A 19,071-nucleotide genomic window follows, 5' to 3' on the forward strand; every position below is an offset into this window, starting at 1 on the left:
TGTATGTGATTAATTTCTCTTCATTTTTATCTAATTCGAGTAAGTAAACGGGTCAATCATACGTACGTTAACATTCAAGTACCTGGTGTTGCAATCATCCATAAAGTTTACATTAATTACAATCCAATTAATCTAAATTTCGTTCACGTTGGAACAACCTTGATCATGCATGCATCCGGGGTATCATTACCAAAATCTCAATAAACAAGAAAACACGTATATGTCAGAGTTCTGCGCATTACAAAATGACGAAAATGCTTCCTTTTCGGTTAGCTGGTCTGATATGTGTCCTAAACAATCAACCAATTAAATAAATATCAGTAATATACAGAAGTCGTTTTACTCGGGCACATGTGATTTCTGGTCATTGGAGGATCAGTGCCGTCCCATAAGGTCTAAAGTAAAAATTAAAAGAGGCCTTATATTTTAAAAAAAATAAAAAATAAAAAACACTGTTGATTTTACAATTCTTTTATAGTAAAAATGTATTACATAGACGATGAATAAATTAGACTACGTACGTAATATCATTAACAACATATAAGAAGGTAGCTAATACAAAAGACATGTTAAAACAAATCCATTTTCAGATGCATGTCACTTTTCTTGGGTTCTGAGATGCAAAAAGATTTATCAAATTATCGTATTTGAAGTGTTTGAACAACTTTCTTTCAATAGACAACATGAGCCGTCCATTCAACCGTTATTGTGACATGATTAATCGTAAGTACATTTTTATGAATTTGAGAGCTTAAATAGAGGAAGATTGGAAGAGATTAAAAATATTACCGTTTGGATTGAAAGCTTGGAGCAACGTTACATTCCTAAATTGGTGAAAGATTGAATAAATTTTTAGATATTTTTCTTTCTAATCCAAAATTGAGAAAAGCCAGATTCTGACGTAGTTTTACGAGACTTTTCTCATCTATCTTTATTTTTTTTAATAGGTATATATATGTGGGATGTAAAGATGAGGCCTTCCAATATATGGGGCCTGAGTCTTGTGCCTTGCCTGCCTTACTCTTAGGCTGGCCCTGTGGATGATTATACTGTTCTTTATAGCATGGAAATTACCACCACTTATCTGCACCTTTACGAGTCAAAATCAATGAGTGCATACGTACGAGACCATGCATATTATTATAAATGAATCGATCTGGAAACAATCAGACTGTGGAATACTGCATAGTAAAAAAGAATGAGAATAACAATAACGTACAGCATATCATCTAACTCTTCCTTTGTAGTGTAACACAGAATATGTCTTTGTTTCCCTCCTAAACTGTCAGGCAATTTCATGGCAGAAAAAAATACGAGAAAAACTTTGTGATGCATTTGAACTTGTAGTGAAGTCCCATAGCAATTCCCTAAGAATAGATAATTAAAAAGCGCCAAGCCTATCATATTGGCTAATTCTATATAAGTACATTCGTGCAGATCATTCAATCATTGAGCTTTCTGAATTCTCAGAATTTTTCAGAGGCTCAGTTCGCAATTTAAACGAAGGTCAATGGCTTCCAGTTTTCCTCTCTCAAAGTCGTCCTCATAGAAAAGCTCACAAACCCTTTCAATCAGGTACTAAATACGCCGCATTATTACGATCTTAGAAGTTAGAAGTGTCACAAGCCTCATTGTTGCATCTGCTGATGCCTTAAACGGGTTAAGTTGCTGCAGGGGCTCGTTTAATTTCTTACGAATTTGTTTCTTATTCAACAAATAAAACACAAACGTAGTTCTACTCCATACATGGCTTGTAAATACAACCACACAATTCTACATGATTCAGAAGAAAAGAGAAAAAAGCAAAACCACACAATTCAACGCGGTATACTCGACTACTAGTCAACTAATGCTTGCCACCTCTGTGAATGAATGGTTGTTAGACAATGGCATATTGCCACACATGCCTCTTTGATAAGTCAAAAATACGACACGGCCACCAAAATCCAATCTTGAAGTTGAGTTCTTAAACACATGATTTTGTATGATGGAAATCGTTTCTGCAGTTAAAACTTTAAAGTGACTAACATGCAAAGTTGCAAACGATGTCTTTATTGGTCTTCGTTTTCTCTTTGAACATTGTCAATTTGCAGCGCTTCTAAAATTTACAGTGAAAAAGAAGAAGTTTTTGAGGTCATTCCATTAGATATTTGCCCAAAAATCCATCCTTGACTGAAAAGTCACGCAGCATTGACAGATTGATTCAGCCATAGCCAGAAATCTGGATTCCCGGAACCCATTTACCCCAAATTGCTCTTCAGTAATACCCTGTTCTTCCCCTTCTCTATTTTCTATTTTTCGTTCCCCAAGTCATCATATTATTTTTCATTTATCTTTGGAATTCTTCCATTGCCGTCATCCCAGATAGAGGCTCGCACATCAGGTACAGGTTTCACATTCTCGTTAATGCTGAAAAAACTATTTCGGGTTTTCTCCACGTTTATGATCTTGATTTGGTAACTATTCAGCTCATGTCTAGTTTCGTTTAATATTGCTTTGATGCTAAAAGACTAAAACTTTTGTTTGAGGAATCTGGAACCGTATGCAACATCTGGGAACTGAAAAGGGTCACGTTGGTGGTCTGTGCGTAAAGAAATAGTTCAGAACCAATGAATTAGAGGTTCTTTTGCTTTTGCCCTTTTCTGCTTTTGAAGGTTTGGGTTCTTTAGTGGAGAGCACAGGACACGTTCTTTAAAGAAAATGAGATTCCACTGCACTTTTGACTATTGATTAGTATGAACCTACGAACCTGTTCCTGGACAAGGTTCTGCTTGAGCTTTGCAGTGGTAACCATCTCTCTATTAGGTCCCTAATTCCTTCTAGTTTTTACACTATAGAGATATCAAGAGCAGAAATTTAACCATGTGAAATTTCCTGGGGTTCAGAATAGAGTGGACTGTATATTTAAGTACCAGGTAGAATTAAGTGAATTAGTGTTGATTTTACTTTTTGATATAGGAAATTAGGATTCTTTTGTAATCTTTAGAGTGTATGGGCCCCAGGAGAACATAATCTGATTTGTTTGGTTTTGTGATCATCTTTTGTTTCCATTAGTAGGTAATGAGTCTTATATTGGGCATTTCTTTTTGGTTTTATCATGATATGAGAGAGAGAACTGAACATTAGCAATATTAAGGCTTCAAGTCTTATGTGAAGGTATTCCACAAAAGCTAATCAAATTATTATGTGATGTATGATGATCAAATTCTGTGCTGGTAGCTGTACTGCAACTCTGCAAGAGTTCTACTATTAGGGCAGTTTTCGATTCTAATCTTCCTCATTACAGGGCTTCATAGATTGTATGGATAAGGGATCTAAACTAATAAACAATTCTATCAATAGTGGATTTATTGATAGGTATATGTTCTATTATTGTTTAATTTTGTTGACGGATGAATCAGTTTCCTTCTTTTTGTCATGAGATTGCTTCAAAAAGCTACCAGGGATTTCACATGAATTATCTTTTATTACGTTTGATTTCCCATAAGTTCTATAGGTTCTTATCATTTATAAATGTACACAGTAGTAAAGGGGAAAACTTGTGTCTGCTAAGAAAGAACTAAAAAATCATGAGTTGCCAACATTAAGCAGCAGCAGGAATTGCATCATATTTACTAACAGTTTGTTTTTCTCCTTTCATTACTATTCTTCAGAAACAGCAATATTGTCATTATCTTTGGTAATTGCATTCTGATTTATTATAGTCACTCTTGTAGTCACCACAAGAGAAACAAGGCCCTGCGGTTATGGAGGGAACAGGGTACGGAGGTACTGTTCCTGAACCTAGGAGAAGTAAATCCAGTAGCCCCAATTCTTCTTCACGTGTATCTGGTGCTCAGCCTTCTCAAATCGATGATGAACTTGGAGATGAGAGTGTGTCTGAGGTGGGAGATATAGGGGATCGAGCTCTTCACAGCAACAGGAGCAGTTCCAGTCAGACCTTCAGCTACTTAAATGTGGATGTTGTACTGCCGTCCTATGGATTTGGGTGTCGTGATCATACTGCATCCCGTGTTACTCCAACTGTGCCTTTGCCAGAGGAAGTCATATCTCTTTCCGTTGATGTGGTGCGCAACGAAGATAAAAAACAAGTGGGTTTTTGGTTGATATTTTCTCATTGCATACAGACCTTTTTATGTTCTTGAACATGGACAGGATGGTTGTTTAACATATCTTTGATCAATACATATCAAGAAAGTCAAACATGTTGATTTTGTTTTGTCTGATCATAGTGCTAAGTTCAAATTATTGTTTCATCATATGCAGGAAAATACAAATAAGTTGCCGAAGTGGTTGGATTATGGTTCATCTATGACACATTTAGCCTTCTTTGGTATTCTTGGGGTAACACACTTAGCTCCTGATTCTTCTTGTGCACCCCAAATTTCAATTTGTTTGAATTTCGATAAGTTATGTCTTTGTATACTTGTGCCACAAGTTATGTCTTGTTAAAAGTAGCTTTTGTTAGAAATTCCCCGTACAAACAGTTTGGACAGTTGTTTCTCCTGGCCAGAATTAATATGCGATCTTATTATCTTCTTATTTAGTTCAGATGTAGAAACCTACTTGCCAAATAGATAATTGAAATCCTACAGAATGCAGGTCTTGACGAGGAATCTACTGCAAAAATTATTTGGCCCTGGAGTTGCTGGTGTGACAAGTGACCAAACAATTCTTTACCTCGACCTTCCTTCTAATATGGTCTCTCTCTCTCTCTCTCTCTCGATAACGGATAATGCTGGATGAAGGTCCAACATGGGTTTCTTATCCTAATGCATTTTTGTAGGTTGGTTCTTTCTTGATGGGATGGTGGGGCATTGTTTTCAAAGCAGATATAGCCTATGTGTCAGATTTTTTGGCTATTGGATTGTCAACTGGTTATCTCGGAAGCCTTACTACTTTCAGTGGTTGGAACCAGAAAATGCTTGAACTCAGTGTTCAGGGCCATTGGCTTTTTGCTCTGCTTGGATTTGTAATAGGTAAAATACCAATTTCTGTAGAAAATGCTATAGTATACATGTACATGTCAATACTGGCAAGCGCATTCATATTTCATTTGAATCAGGCTTTGAGCCTATCTGAAACTTATCCATGGGGGAGAAGACCCTTCTAGTTCCATACACTTGGCTAATATGAGCTTCCCTTGCGTATAATTCATGTCAGGTTTATTTCTTGCGGCATACTCTATTATCTTTGGGATAGAGACAGCTAAGGGTTTCAGGCACCTTCTAAAAAGGTGTTCAGGGTCTGATACTACTAGCTCCAGAAAGACCTTTAGGGTTGGCAGTTACAAACGTCACGTGGCAGTTTGGGCAGTGTTGTTGGTGATGCTAGGTTGCCTTTGGAGTGTGAGTGGAATCTTGATGGAGGAGGAGTTCAGGAATGACAGCAGTGAGACACATCTATGGTTGGCCTGCATTGTTGGACCTGTAGGTGTGTGGATCAGGTGGTTCTTGGCTCGACTCAATGGACGTGGATTAGGAAAGACACAGTTGTTGAAATGGGTTCCATTTGGTACTCTGATTGCAAATGTATCAGCAGCTTGTATCATGGCAGCCCTTGCGACTGTGAAGAAAGAGGTGAGGTCTTGCAATCTGATTTCTGTCGACAGCCGCACCATGAGTATATCCTCTTTACTTCTTTGATTTAGAGAAGACACCTTTCTAAACCAAGTGAATATCATTATTCCTCATGATCTTCCTTTTTCAAATGCTTTTAGTTCCTAATTGTCATAGATCTGACTAACTATGTTTCTATTTCTCTAGGTTAATACCAAGACTTGCGACATCATTGCAAATGGAGTGCAATTCGGTTTCTTGGGTTGCCTGAGTACTGTTTCTACCTTCATTTCTGAATTTGATGCAATGAGAGAAAGTAAACAACCCTGGAAAGCTTATGCGTACGCCATGGTTACAGTATGTGCCTCCTTCTTTTTGGGGACCCTAATATTTTCATTACCAGTTTGGACAAAGGCATACAGATAGAACATGTTCATGTTGCTTGGCCAGCCTCCTCGTCTTATTCCATACATGCACAAAACACCTCACACCCTGGTGCCTTTCGAACTCGCCACAATTGTGATGATAATTTCACCCGATCACCAACAGATATTGGATAAACGACAGCTAAATTTTGTACCATTGTAGTTCGGAGAAATTGTAATCAATAATCTTCTGCAATATAAGTACGTCTGTAACATTTCTTCCGAGATTACTGTAAATTTTCAATTCAAGGCAAACAAAGGTAAATCCTTCACGGGACCAATTGAAGTTTTGGACCAACGGCAAGGCAAGAGCACATCCTCAGTCTGAGAAGAACAAAATCGAATTGATGAACACCATTCCGGATTGGATTGAAAATGCTAATAATTTATCTGACTAGGGAATAGATACTTCCACGTAACAAGGATCGGACATCCAATATGATCATATATATGTTCAGCACCGGGGATTCGTAATGAAAATCTTATTGACAACAGTCATGGTCGCAAACTCACAGTTTCACCAGATAAACAAGCCTTTACATAATCACTTCAAAATGTTTAAATCACCAATATTTAAAAAAGACCACGACAAAAGAAAGACAGTCATATATTGATAGATATTTTGAGGCCTGCTAGCTCTGGAACACTCCCTGAAGTAATCCACCAGTTAATTACTGGGGAATCTTGTTGAGCTTATTGTAAAGATACTCGCCGTACTTCTTGGTTTTATACTTTGGTGGATTCTCCTTATCATCAACGAGCTTGGGGTGAGGCCCTACTACATGGTCTGATGGAGGTTCCAGAAACACAGGCCATGATATTCTCGTCTTGTCTTTGCTCACTGTGGTTCTGTGCAGCACAGCCTTGTACTTTCCATTGCTCAATATCTACCACATGTCAAAAATATATCAATGAGAGAGAGAGAGAGAGAGAGAGGTGTATATATACCTCCATCTGATCACCAATGTGGATGACTAGGGCATTAGGAATATACTTGACATCGTACCACTGGCCATTACGGCAAGCTTGGAGGCCCGGAACCTCGTTTGGGACGAGAATGGTGAGGGCGGACATGTCGGTATGGGCAACGACACCAAGAGCAAGATCAGGGCGGGGACACGGCGGGTAGTAATTGATTTTGAGAAGATACTCCAAGTCATCACCACCGACTGCCTTCTTCAGTTCTTGTTCTTCAAGCCCTAACCCCAAAGATAAAAGTTTAAATAGCTTTTCCACAACCTGATGTAGATTCTTTGCATACTCTTCATTAGCTTCCCTGCAATTCAAAAAACACGCCATCAATTTTCATGCGCTATAAATAATTGAATTCAATTTATACTTCACCGACTATTTACTATTTCCCCTAACAATTAATGTGAAACTGATCCGATGGGTGTGTCAAACCTACTTTCTTCACACATACTTTCAGACTAACTAATGACAGGAAAAATATCGGGCTAAATTTAGTAGAGAGCTTTACATCTTTTACTTACTAAAAAAAGAGAGGAACTGAGGAAGGCTTCAAGCTAGTATACTCAACGTGAGTCCTGATCACCTGGATCGGACAGCTGACCAGGGGAACGGGGCTGTACTCAACATACTCTAATAGAGCTCTATATACCTTGGACTTTTGATAAATTTAAAATTCTAAATGCAAACCTTCATTATCAATATGTTGGACGATTGAGATCCAACATTTCAAAAGACTAAGAAAAGGAAAATATAGATGCCTCCATCTTAACCACTCATAAATAGAATGAGCGACAGGACCAAAGGTCTCATGCTGAATATACCTACCCCAAAACTCAAAAAAGCATATGAAATAATTCATCAGGGTTGTAATGAATGAGAACATATAGGAATATATACTCGGTTCATATTACATTATTACTACTTACGTCGACATATAATTGAATCAAACAATCTAGGCCCCCCGGTGTTGGTGGCAACCTACGACACATACAAACGTTAAAATGAAAATTACTTTTTTTTTTTCGATACAAAATGAAAATTACTTGACACATATCTCTGTTTGAAAAGCTGGTACAGATAGAAAAGATTTGGTGTGGTCCATTGACTCTATTCTGTTCTTCTTCTGAAAGTGATATAGCGAGCTAGCTGGTTGCCTGATCTTAAACCCAAGCTAGAACTGTCCCGTGATGCATCAAGATCATTAAACTCCATTTAGAAGTAAAGGGTGAATGAATATTTCTCTAACACTTTTTACTATGTGTTGCATTCACAAATTTTGGTTAGGATTATATTTGCTTTCATTTCGACCTCTCTATCTGGATTAAGATGTTCACGGAAAGCACATCTGAACTTCTGATTAAGAGGTCGTATATATATTAATGGGATTAACGTTCTTGTAAAGTCAATTGTAAATATGGTCCTATGTGATTATGGATACTCATAGACTATTTAAGGAAAGGGTCCTGACTCCTGACTATAGTTACAAACTCATTAGTTTGCACTAGTTCATCTCCTTTGCAGAACTAACCCTAGAAACTATTGATCGAGATACTTTCCGAGTTTCAGATATAAAACAAAATCCAAAAGGGAAGATGCACCTAAATAAAGTGACTGAAATTCAAATGACTAAATTTCATTTGCGATATTCAGTAAAATTCTTGAAAGACTTTTAAAATCTCACAACCGACCTTGATCTAACCAGCTAGCATGTAAAAAAATGAACGAAATGACCAGATCGCAAGTATAAAAATCTACAAGATTGTACCTTGCATACAAACACATGGATCTAAATTGCTATCATGATGCAACCAGCTTGCTATCACGGATCTAAATAAGCACTTATTTTGCAGCTACGAGTTACCAGATCGCAGGTTTCCGTTTTATTACATACACAAATAGGTAACTCGAAACTGCAAAAGTAAAACTAACAAAATATTACCAAATACCAACAAGCGGTTAAGCCTAACAAAAACGTAACAGTCATAATTACCGATTTAGTTTCACTTGTTCTAGTCTATAAGCTTAATTTCTGATTTTGTATTTTGATCGCACCGTTTTGTAGAATTTTTATTTTAGGTGTATTTTTGAAAGACAATTCTTTTATGTGATTCTTTTTTCTAGGAAAGATAGTTTTGGTAAAATACATTGGTAAAACATTTATAATTTTACAATATTGTTCTTCTGTTAATATGTGAGGATAAAATTATAAAAATATAAATTTGACGGTCCATAAATTTGATTTGAGTGCTCGTTTTATAGTTGTAGAGATGTAGTCTATTAAAAACGTCATTCGATTCAGATGATATAAGTTATTAGAGAGTTTTTTTTTTCAAACAAAAAGAGAAGAAAAAACATGAAAAAAGGAAAACCGTTTCTTTCAGAGAACGACGGAAGAGAACAAATACAAAGTGTGTCAAACCTGTAAGAAGCCAGATTCTTAGGCCAAAAGCGGTAGTTAATGGCAGAAGGTGGCCAAATCTTATGGAACAGATGAACCACCCATCCTTTCTTCCCTCCCAGTTCCTTCTGTAAATATGTTCCGTAGCCCTCCACGGACTTTGAGTTAGGATCTTTTGCGTAAACCTCTTTCTCCTCTTGTGGAAGCTCAAAAAACTCTTTTCCGACGTCCTGCAACTTAGCTATGGCCTCGTTGGAAATGTTGTGGTTCACTATTTGGTACATGCCCCAGTCTGTGCTGGCTGCGAAGATTTGTTTGAGGAGTTTCTCCTCATCAGGGTCGCTGAAATCAATGGTAGGGCACTCGAGGATTGTGCCGGGGACGGTGGTGATCCCCGGCTGCTCATTTTCAGACCTAATGAACTCCACCGGGATTGTGTCCTCGGAAGTTGCAGAAGCAATGTCTTGCACTATTTCTACCCCCATTTTCTCTGAGAAACAAGAAACAGAGATCGAAAAAAGAAGATGAAAAGCAATGTGTAGTACTCCCTCGGCCCAATATGAAAGGAGAAAGAAGAAGAGACGGTGCTATGATGATATGAAATCACTGAAATGTGAAAATGGTTGTGTAGATTAAAGCTTCTGGTTCTGCTTGTCTCACATTCTTGGCATGAAGCATGAAGCTACGAGTGGTATTTATATTTGTGGCAATGAGGCATTGAGTTGGGTAAGTAAGGTTTTTGGCGAAGATGCATGTAGGGACGTGGCTCATTCATTTACGCTTGATAGTCCTAACTGCCCCCACATTTCATGGCCGAAAATCCAAAATATTTTTCCTGTTATTTCTTCCATACCTCCTATATCCATTTAACCTTTCCCCAACTCCTAAGAAATCTATTAACTCCAATATATTAATTGAAGGTTCATAAGTTACCAATGCCATCAACTCTGAACCGTACAGTTCATTTTGCTATGTTTTTTGTTGGCTGACTTAATTAGTTTCAAATGATAATGAGCGTAGTACATAAGTTTTATACAAAATGATCGATTATTATCATAATTCATACTACGTAATTTATCTATTAATAACCCACACTTTGTCAACCAAGACAGACGTGAAATTACATAACAGCCCTTATATCATATATTAGTTTCAAATTATCTAAAATATTGGAAGGGCATTGTGGTAAATGAAAATATAAAGATAAAACAATAAATACAAAAAAAGTTGGTAACTACACACTACTCCGTTAACTTCTCATCTATCTCTAACCTTAACCACTTTTGATATTTATTAATTATACAAATATCACGTTTATACATATCTATAATTTTATATCGTTATTGTGTTATATAATAACGTTTGTAGTGTTGTTGTCGAAAAACGCTTGTAACAATTCAATCAAAAATAAAAATTGTAACAATTCAATCAAAAATAAAAATAAAAACGTATGTAATGTAGTTTTCTATCAATTTGACTATGTAGTTAACTGCAGTCAAGATCGAATACATATATGCATACATAAGATCTCTTTAGTAGTTGTAACTCAGTTATTAAGCATGCCATATACGCGTGAATACAAAGTTTGATCTATGAGTGTGACTATCACGATTGGCAAGTATGCTAGGACTAGCAAGTAAGCGAAGACTTTAGTTGGTGGTCTGTCATCTAATATATCCCAGAGCTATGGAATAGAAGGGACCACGATTTAGGATCCGCGAATACACCCTGAAGCAAGCCACGAAGTAGGGAGACTCATCGTACGTAACTACGTAAGCGCCGGGTAAAGTTGCTCAAAACATAATAGAAGTTAGGTCCAGGGTTCCAAAGTGGTATAAATGCCATGATGATGATTGTTAGATTGTAGTCTAACTTGCTTAATCGATATTAAGGCATTGTTAGTCAAGTTATTTTTCTTAAACTGGATATGAGAGCCCATTTTAATATGAAAATAACTATCTAATTTGGTCCGTGTTGTGCCTAGTTCCTCACTTCTTAATTGTACTTAAACAGAGCAGTTGGAACTTGGAAGAGAAATATGTACTTGAACTAGAGGCTAAACTCCGTTGTTATGAGCTAAATTATATAGGACACTGTAAATTCCGGTGGCTGCTCTTCATCCTCTTCATCTAGAAGACTGGAAGCTAGGTTACTGTCATTGTCATTGGCCGACTACTCATTAGTATAGACAATGTCATTTTCGCTGGTACATACATGCATTGCTGACATTGCTCATCGTTTCTCGAATCGTCTTGCATCTGTTCATTTGAGGGTAATAACTAATAACCTTTCAAGATTTCATTCAAGTTATTACGGATCGGGAGGCCATGCCATGGTGGTCTCGTAGACTCGAACCATGCTCAGCTTCACCCGCAATTCCGCACAATTAATAACCAACGTTACGTGCGGAACTAAACCAACTTGACAATGCATAGAACCATCCTCTGTTTGTAGCAATAACCAATTCACTAGGTTGGGTTGCAATCTGAACGAAGTAAAAGGGAAAGGGGCTAAAAGGCAGTATACAAGGTAATATTTTGAGGCTGGTAACTCCTCATCTCGATTCCTCTGGTTTTGTCAATAGAATAGGCCCAACATTCCAACAATAATCATAAACTTGAAAATTAATGTACACACGTACTTGAAAGGATGATCACAATTCTTTTACATATTTTCATACAGCTAAACCCGCACATCAAGTACTTAAAACAGTTTGGGAAGGAAGACAAATGTTATGCATGTCTTCTTATATGTATCTACACCCACATACTAAATTATCACTCCAAACCATTTAGCCATTTCGAGGCACAATGCAAGTATACTCCCCACCATTTAACCACAGCAAGAACCGCAGGCAGGCAAGGAACCTGAGAGTTGAGAAGCACAATAACATTTTTGACACAGAATGTTAGGATACTAAAATAATTAGAAAATCAAACATAGGAAGCAGAAGAGTTGACTTACTATGGTCGATGCCACGAACATTGTCAAGTCCACGAGGTGGCCCACGTGGACCACCACCATATGGTCCACCTCCAGGCCCTCCAGGGCCACCGCCATCCCATTTTTTGCTAGCACCGGATCCTTTTTTGTAAGCATCCGACTTTTCCATCTGATGCACAAAAACATCAAAAATTTACCTCAACTAAACCATATTTGTTACATATAAGAGAACACTAAGATTCTTACCGAGAACATTGTAGCAAAAAAAACGCCTATCAAGTTGACGATGGCCCAGAAGAAGTCTGTTATCGTCTTAAGTCGCCAAATAGATCGCTTGGATTTCACAACGCCTGAAGCCAAAGAGACAAGATAACTCATTGAGTGTCATAACAAAAGGCATAAAAGAGAAAAATGAGTCGAAAGCACAAGGAATGACAGAATGACTGAACTAGAATAAGCCAGCCATTCAGCTTCACCAGCATCTTGCACTTTTTATAAGAGAATAAAGCTTGGGGGAGTTCTACCAAGCACATAACAAGATATCCAATCCAGACCAAGGAGAGAGAGGAAAGCAACATTCAGTACATATACACCCAAGCACACCCTGGCATTAGGCATTAAGCTATAGCCAAGTCCAGAACCTCCCCACAATGCTGAAGCTAGTTAAGCCTTAGAGAAGCCAAGTTGTCAATAAAAACAGACTCAAACACCAATAGAAATTACACACGACAAACACATATACAGCCAACCACAACCTAGCACAAGGCCTTAAGCAACACCCAAATCCAGAACCTCCCATAATGCTGAAGATATTTAAGCTCAAAGAGAAACCAAATTGTCGCTGCAAACACAAACAGAAATTACACACACCCAAGCACAACCTGACATAAGTCCTTAAGCTATAGCCACACCCAAAACTTCATATAATGCTGGAGCTAGTTAAGCTTATAGAGAAGCCAACTTGTCAATAAAAAAAGAAAACATAAACACAAAACAAACACCACACATACCATCAACCAGACACAAGATATAAATTACTTACAAACTACATAGAACATCCAGGTAAAGATTACCAAATTCCTCAAGATCGCAACTCAAGAAGCAGTATCTCTCATACTGAGCACGCCTGAGTAATTTCATCAATTAATTGTTTAAAGTGATAAGAGAATTTAAAAACGAAAAGAAACAAAGGAATATTTGCAGATGTATCATTAAATAATAGCTTCCACATAGCCAGTCCCACCTAGGCACTCATTCATAAAGACCACAAGTGGTCTGATAATACAGCATAACCAAGCCTCGTGTACATAAGCAAAGGAGAAATGTCACACAAAAAAATCAATCAAAATAAGCAGAACTGCTCTACAGGTCAAATGACAGCAACCCAGGTAACATAAGCTCTAAGCTAATTGAGTGACTGAGAAGGGAGGGAGACAAGGCAGAAAAAATGACATCACATGCTATAAAGGATTACACAGAAGACAATCCAGCAGAATACAAAAGCGAATGCTTGTGATCAGCCATTAATTCCCCAACTAGATTTCGGAACTTATCATCCTACACTTCAGGAGAAAAAGAAAAACAACACACCTAAACCAAATACACCTCTACCTAAACGGCTAAGAACACAAACAACGCACACCTGGAAACTAAGTGCTGTATCTCTGACTGTGAGTCCCAACAACATAAACACGAAAAACATTTGAAACAATGATCGACAAGACCATAAAAAATCGAGGAGAAACCACAAAGTCACATTCAAAACCAGGCTGTAAGGCTCTCTAAAAAGCCCCATAAGATGCAAGACAGACCATTTCTATAACGTAATGCCTTTACTATACCTAAAAGGACGAGAATTTCATTTCATCTTAAATCTAAATTCTGCAATTCACAACCTAGGCACATTACACAATGCTAATCCAAAAAAAAAAAAAACGAAGAAGATCCAATCCTAATAATTTCTTCAATTACAACAGTAATCCAGAAAATTAGAGTATATTCGAGAGCGACATACGAATGATAATCAAACCCTAAATCTGACTTTCAGAATAACCGATGATTCCAATAATACCAGATAAGATCTTAAACTCTTGAGAAAGCTCCAATCGGATAAAAATGAAAGAGAATCGGAGAAAGAGGGACTAACCTCGCTCGACGTACGCCATCGGGAAATAGAGAGATATCGGAGTCCCAAAGTCTTTGGTTTTTCTAGAAACAAGGTCCGCCCGAATATGTGTATATATATATATACTTCCAGAGTTTGCCGTCAACCGATTGTGCACGTCATCTCAATTCTCATTGGCTACAGAGACGTCAATTCTCATCTACGAACCGCGTGTCATAATTGTATTGGCTTAGAACAGCGCGCGAGTGAGTATTGGTCTGCTGGCGGTAAAACAGAGGTGCGGGTTAGTCTACGGCCCGAATCAGCTCACCTTGGGCTATCGTTTTCTTTTGACGTCCATGTTTGGGCCTTCGTCTGGGGTTCGTGTCTTTATTTTATTTATTTTTATTTTTTTGAAAACGGATTATTTATTTATTTATTTTGTGTAATTGTTGCCTGTAGAGAAGATTTGAGGATGTTGGATTGTTGTGGTATTCAGCGAGTTCATCATAATTCTACGGTGGCTAATGGTGCTGCTCATGGTGTTGCTCAGTTTGTGGTGCGATCTAATAAGCATTATATTTGGTTAGTAGTTGTGGGTCGAGTCATATTGGTTCATCAACGATAGACCTTGTTCATAGATGAAAGACTTGTAACTGATTCTAGTCCAATATAATGTAATTGTTACCATTATTTAAAACTAATTCTTTAAAAGAATGATGTCTTGGAGCATTTGAAAGGTCGTACAACAAAGTAGCAGATGATCAGATTTACTCTCAAGACGACATAATTTCATGATTTCAGAGAATTTTTGTAGACTACATATTAAATAACTTGTTTTAGCATGAAGAAGTATTTTAAAAGAAAAACATGATGAAGTATGAGGGTCTCCCTAAATAATCAAAATTGGTTAGATGGTCTCTACAGGGAAAAAAAACAAACGTATAACCCAAATCTCATTGGCAAATGACAATACAATATAAAATAAATAAAAACATTGAATTGCAACACATGAAATTAACCATTGAAGTTTGAACTGTCCTCGTTGAGAGAAAAATGAAGTGTGAACTGTCAACTGTGAACACTCTCATACGTCGTCTTCCACCAAGAGCAGCTTTTCTACATTTGCAGATGTCTTCAATCTCTCAGCAGCATTTTCAACCTACCAAGCAAAAGCATGATCGAAATCTTTGGTCACAACCAAGCCAATTGCAGTTCATGCATGTCTACTCTGTAATAGATGGTAAAAAAGTAAGAATCCATCATTTACAAACTTAAGTTACCTCAGCTTCCCAATTGGTTCTGGCAGTGAGAACAATTAGAGTTACTGTCTGCAAAAATACTCCAATAATCATTCCCCACCAAATACCCTGAAAAAGTAAGAGCAAAATACATTATTTTCAGTTTCATTTATAGTCACAAAAGCATTGAATTTCCTGATGAGAATGAGGTAAAAGCTTCAAGTACTTACTGCTACTCCCATGCTAGTTTTGAATCCAAGTACACACGCAATTGGAAGACCGATAACATAGTAGCAAGACAGGTTCACATAAGCTACAATAGCTTGCCATCCACTTCCAATTGCCACACCTGAAATTTCAAATATCACAAATTTAGAACTGGTGTTTTGGATGAGATGTCTTTCTACTGTTGTCTATATAATACTTTCGATACCTGAGAGTATAGGTTGAATGCCATTCAAGAAAACAGACATGGCGAGCAAGGGGGTCAAATTAGACACTGCCTTAATAACGTCGGTGTCACTTGTAAATAGCTTGCTCAATCCAACTTTGAATATCAGCACAATAGCACTGAACACTATACTAATCAGGATGCTGGTACCGTTCACTACAAACACCGAAAATTTGGCAACCTTTGGATGACCAGCACCTAGCTCATTACTCACTCGAACACTGAATAAGCCGAATCACATTATTAGTAAGAAACTTCTAATACAAAATTGCCAAGGAAGAACTTAAAACTCCCAAGATTTGTCACAAACCTTGCTGCTGCAGCAAGGCCTAGCATAAATTGCATGTCCCAGTTCAAGTAGTTCATGCTGGAATCATCAGAGAATATATATGGTAATTAGTTAGATGACAATGCAAGTTAAACGACTGATCAAATTGACTGAGAAAAATAAAACATATACGTACCAGATAGAAATGGAGTCAAGTGAGATTGTAGGGTCTGGTAAGAGCCCTGATATAAGCACTAACCCTTGAGAGTACCAAATTTCCAAACTGCATTGAAGCATGATTAAACTTAGTTTCTTAAGGAGAACAAAGAAAAAGAAAGGCTAGAAACTTAAATGTACATAACACATACCACAACATGACAGCAGAAGCAACAGTCAGCTTAAAATAAGGCCAAATTCCAGAAAAGGCTTTCCATGAGAAACCAGTCCAAGTTTCCTTGCAGTTGGGGCTTACCAAAATGTATATCCCATTTGTGATCACAAGCAAATACCAAGAAAAGCTTAGTGTAAGAGCAGCACCTGTTAGTCCATAGTCCACTACATACACCACCACCCAAGTGAGAAGAGTGTGAACAAGGAAAACTCCAATGGACATGTATGCCAAGGGGTTCACTATGTTCTGTGCCTGAAGAAACCTCTGCTGTGGGCAATTGATGGCAAATGCATAGAGTTGAGGGATTAAACCGCGTGCAAAGATTTGACCTTGTTCTGCTATGCTTTCTGACTGCCCCATGGCTACGAGAATTGGTCCTGACCACCAGTACAAAAATGTAAGGAGGACTGCTGCTCCTAAGTGCAGGACTATTGCTCTTTGGCATATGATTCCCATGGCTCCCAACTGTTTGGCTCCATAGGCTTGCCCGCAAACAGTTTGTACAGCACTCGCCATACCCAACTTAAAAATTAAAGTAATAAATCAAGAGTTTAGCATATATTAGAGTAACAGAACATAGAGTAATGTTCTTCATCAAACAAATATTAAACATAGAGATGAAAAAAATGAGGTCAGCTTATATCCTTCAAGTGGATTGTCTTGGAACTTTTCCAAAACAATGGTCGCAAGAATCAAATAGTATATAGTTCATTGAAACAAGCATATAACAGGGAATGGAAATGTGCTACATCAACATGCATGAGTAAAATGTACTAATGTTACATACCATAATCCCATAAGCAAGACCTTGGATTCCCACACTTGCAATAGAGGCTCCAGCAAGCTCCAATGCACTCAGATGACCACAGAACATAAGAGTGACAAAGCTGAGCATGTAGTTAAAAACCGAAACTAAGATCGACGAACCGGATAGAATCCATAGTAGCCTCGACTCCCATGCCACTAACCTAGGCCACCACCTCAATGCTATATCGCTTTGCTCCAAAAACTCTTCAATATCGGCGGAAGACAAGTCAGGAATCCGGGAATGTGAGTCAAGTCCGAGGAGTAGCGGCTGGTACTGGTTCTCTGACCCCATGGTTTTTCAGCCGGCTGAGCCACCTCTACTTGGTGATGTTGAAACTACTTGGTGTGTGTGCTTGGGAAGCAGAACTAGAGTGAATGTATTTAAACCCAGTTACAGTATGACATAGAAAACAGGAGGGAAAATGTAAATTATAAGCTGTAACTAACGTTCCAAATTGGTAGGCACATGAGCATGTGCTCTGCTATATAGCTAATTCAATTCGCCAGAGAATTTTAGTTCCAACTAACTTATTTTCGTCCAGAAGGGTCACAAAAATCCATGTATGCAAGTCAAATGGAACATCGAAGCACATAAGGAGCTGGTCAGTTTTGGGTTGTTGCGTTGTCTGGTCTTGGTTTATGACTTTCTTTTATATAAAATGGTAGACAAGTGGGTCTAACACTCCGGACTCGGAGAACAGATACGGTCAGACCCTCCTTAAGAGGTGTTTTTTGACATGCCGATGACTTCATGTATATTAATGTTGAAGGTGGCCATATATACAAGAAAAAGAAGACTAAGATTGCGATCGCTTAGATCAGTACGATGCTTCTGTTGGTAAGTTGGTTGGGTTAGGTAAACACGTTCCACGTGAGAATCTAAATTTCTTTGCTATTATCTTGGGACATTATTATACAGAATCTAGACTCTAGAGATGCATATTGCATGTTAACAAGCAAGATTAACTAAAATAATCTGCCTGCATAATTGCATATTGCATACTATCTACATGAAATTGAAAGAATATTCAGCCTCATGATGGAATACGTATTTCAAAAGTATGTTCCGTAGCCGATGTTGCATAAATATGTATAGACGCAGAGCATCAGGGCAGATCTAGCCTATTTTTGGGTGACTCAAACATTCTCAAGTTCAAGAGAAGAAAAAAACTCGGTTTTTAATATTTTATTTTTAGGATTCGTCTTAGCCAATCATCCCTAAATAATCGACTCTACTAATTTATTTTTCTTCCAAACTTTACTCTTCTTCCTCAATAGCATGTCCTCACCTTTTTCTATAATGCTAGCTAGGTTAATTACTAGTTAGTACGTTACTTACAATTGAATAAATGTACTTGTGTTAGATTTTGACTGTATACGTCGTTTTGTCTGATATATATGAGTTTTTTTTTCAATGGTTATTGGCGTCTATTAGACTATGATAATTTTTTAGTCCAAACCAAAGAGTTCAAAAAAACATATTGCTTCATGGTTTCAATGAAATGTCTAACCT

The 19,071-nt window shown here is 37.6% G+C and overlaps 4 protein-coding genes across 9 annotated transcripts; 1 reads left to right on the forward strand and 3 right to left on the reverse strand.

Moving 5' to 3' along the window:
• The first annotated feature begins 1,486 nt into the window (after nucleotides 1–1,486).
• LOC126783452 (fluoride export protein 1) lies at nucleotides 1,487–6,243 on the forward strand. 6 transcript variants are annotated; one of them, XM_050508924.1, is made up of 8 exons: nucleotides 2,002–2,383; nucleotides 2,529–2,620; nucleotides 3,717–4,091; nucleotides 4,267–4,344; nucleotides 4,603–4,701; nucleotides 4,787–4,979; nucleotides 5,164–5,579; nucleotides 5,766–6,243. In XM_050508924.1, the coding sequence occupies exons 3-8, from the start codon at nucleotides 3,747–3,749 to the stop codon at nucleotides 5,982–5,984; spliced, it is 1,350 nt and encodes a 449-aa protein (XP_050364881.1). In that variant the 5' UTR covers nucleotides 2,002–2,383; nucleotides 2,529–2,620; nucleotides 3,717–3,746; the 3' UTR covers nucleotides 5,985–6,243. The 6 variants fall into 6 exon arrangements, with proteins under 6 accessions (XP_050364883.1, XP_050364881.1, XP_050364880.1 ...); XM_050508926.1 differs by lacking the exons at nucleotides 2,002–2,383; nucleotides 2,529–2,620 and adding an exon at nucleotides 1,487–1,575; XM_050508923.1 differs by lacking the exon at nucleotides 2,529–2,620.
• Nucleotides 6,244–6,567: 324 nt separating this feature from the next.
• Nucleotides 6,568–9,838, reverse strand: LOC126784382 (flavonol synthase/flavanone 3-hydroxylase). The gene is made up of 3 exons (XM_050509845.1): nucleotides 9,375–9,838; nucleotides 6,932–7,259; nucleotides 6,568–6,870 (listed from the first exon to the last, which is right to left on the reverse strand). The coding sequence occupies exons 1-3, from the start codon at nucleotides 9,836–9,838 to the stop codon at nucleotides 6,655–6,657; spliced, it is 1,008 nt and encodes a 335-aa protein (XP_050365802.1). The 3' UTR covers nucleotides 6,568–6,654.
• A 2,101-nt stretch (nucleotides 9,839–11,939) lies between these two features.
• Nucleotides 11,940–14,500, reverse strand: LOC126783029 (uncharacterized). Its single transcript, XM_050508410.1, has 4 exons — nucleotides 14,443–14,500; nucleotides 12,543–12,646; nucleotides 12,318–12,465; nucleotides 11,940–12,220 (listed from the first exon to the last, which is right to left on the reverse strand). Exons 1-4 carry the CDS (start codon nucleotides 14,459–14,461, stop codon nucleotides 12,186–12,188), a joined length of 306 nt encoding a protein of 101 aa, XP_050364367.1. The 5' UTR covers nucleotides 14,462–14,500; the 3' UTR covers nucleotides 11,940–12,185.
• Nucleotides 14,501–15,425: 925 nt separating this feature from the next.
• Nucleotides 15,426–17,908, reverse strand: LOC126783278 (protein DETOXIFICATION 41-like). Its single transcript, XM_050508718.1, has 8 exons — nucleotides 17,539–17,908; nucleotides 16,729–17,273; nucleotides 16,557–16,643; nucleotides 16,403–16,459; nucleotides 16,075–16,313; nucleotides 15,872–15,990; nucleotides 15,684–15,770; nucleotides 15,426–15,562 (listed from the first exon to the last, which is right to left on the reverse strand). The coding sequence occupies exons 1-8, from the start codon at nucleotides 17,848–17,850 to the stop codon at nucleotides 15,488–15,490; spliced, it is 1,521 nt and encodes a 506-aa protein (XP_050364675.1). The 5' UTR covers nucleotides 17,851–17,908; the 3' UTR covers nucleotides 15,426–15,487.
• Between the last annotated feature and the right edge of the window lie 1,163 nt (nucleotides 17,909–19,071).

Source organism: Argentina anserina, chromosome 2, assembly GCF_933775445.1.
Source record: "Argentina anserina chromosome 2, drPotAnse1.1, whole genome shotgun sequence".
Taxonomy (NCBI): domain Eukaryota; kingdom Viridiplantae; phylum Streptophyta; class Magnoliopsida; order Rosales; family Rosaceae; genus Argentina; species Argentina anserina.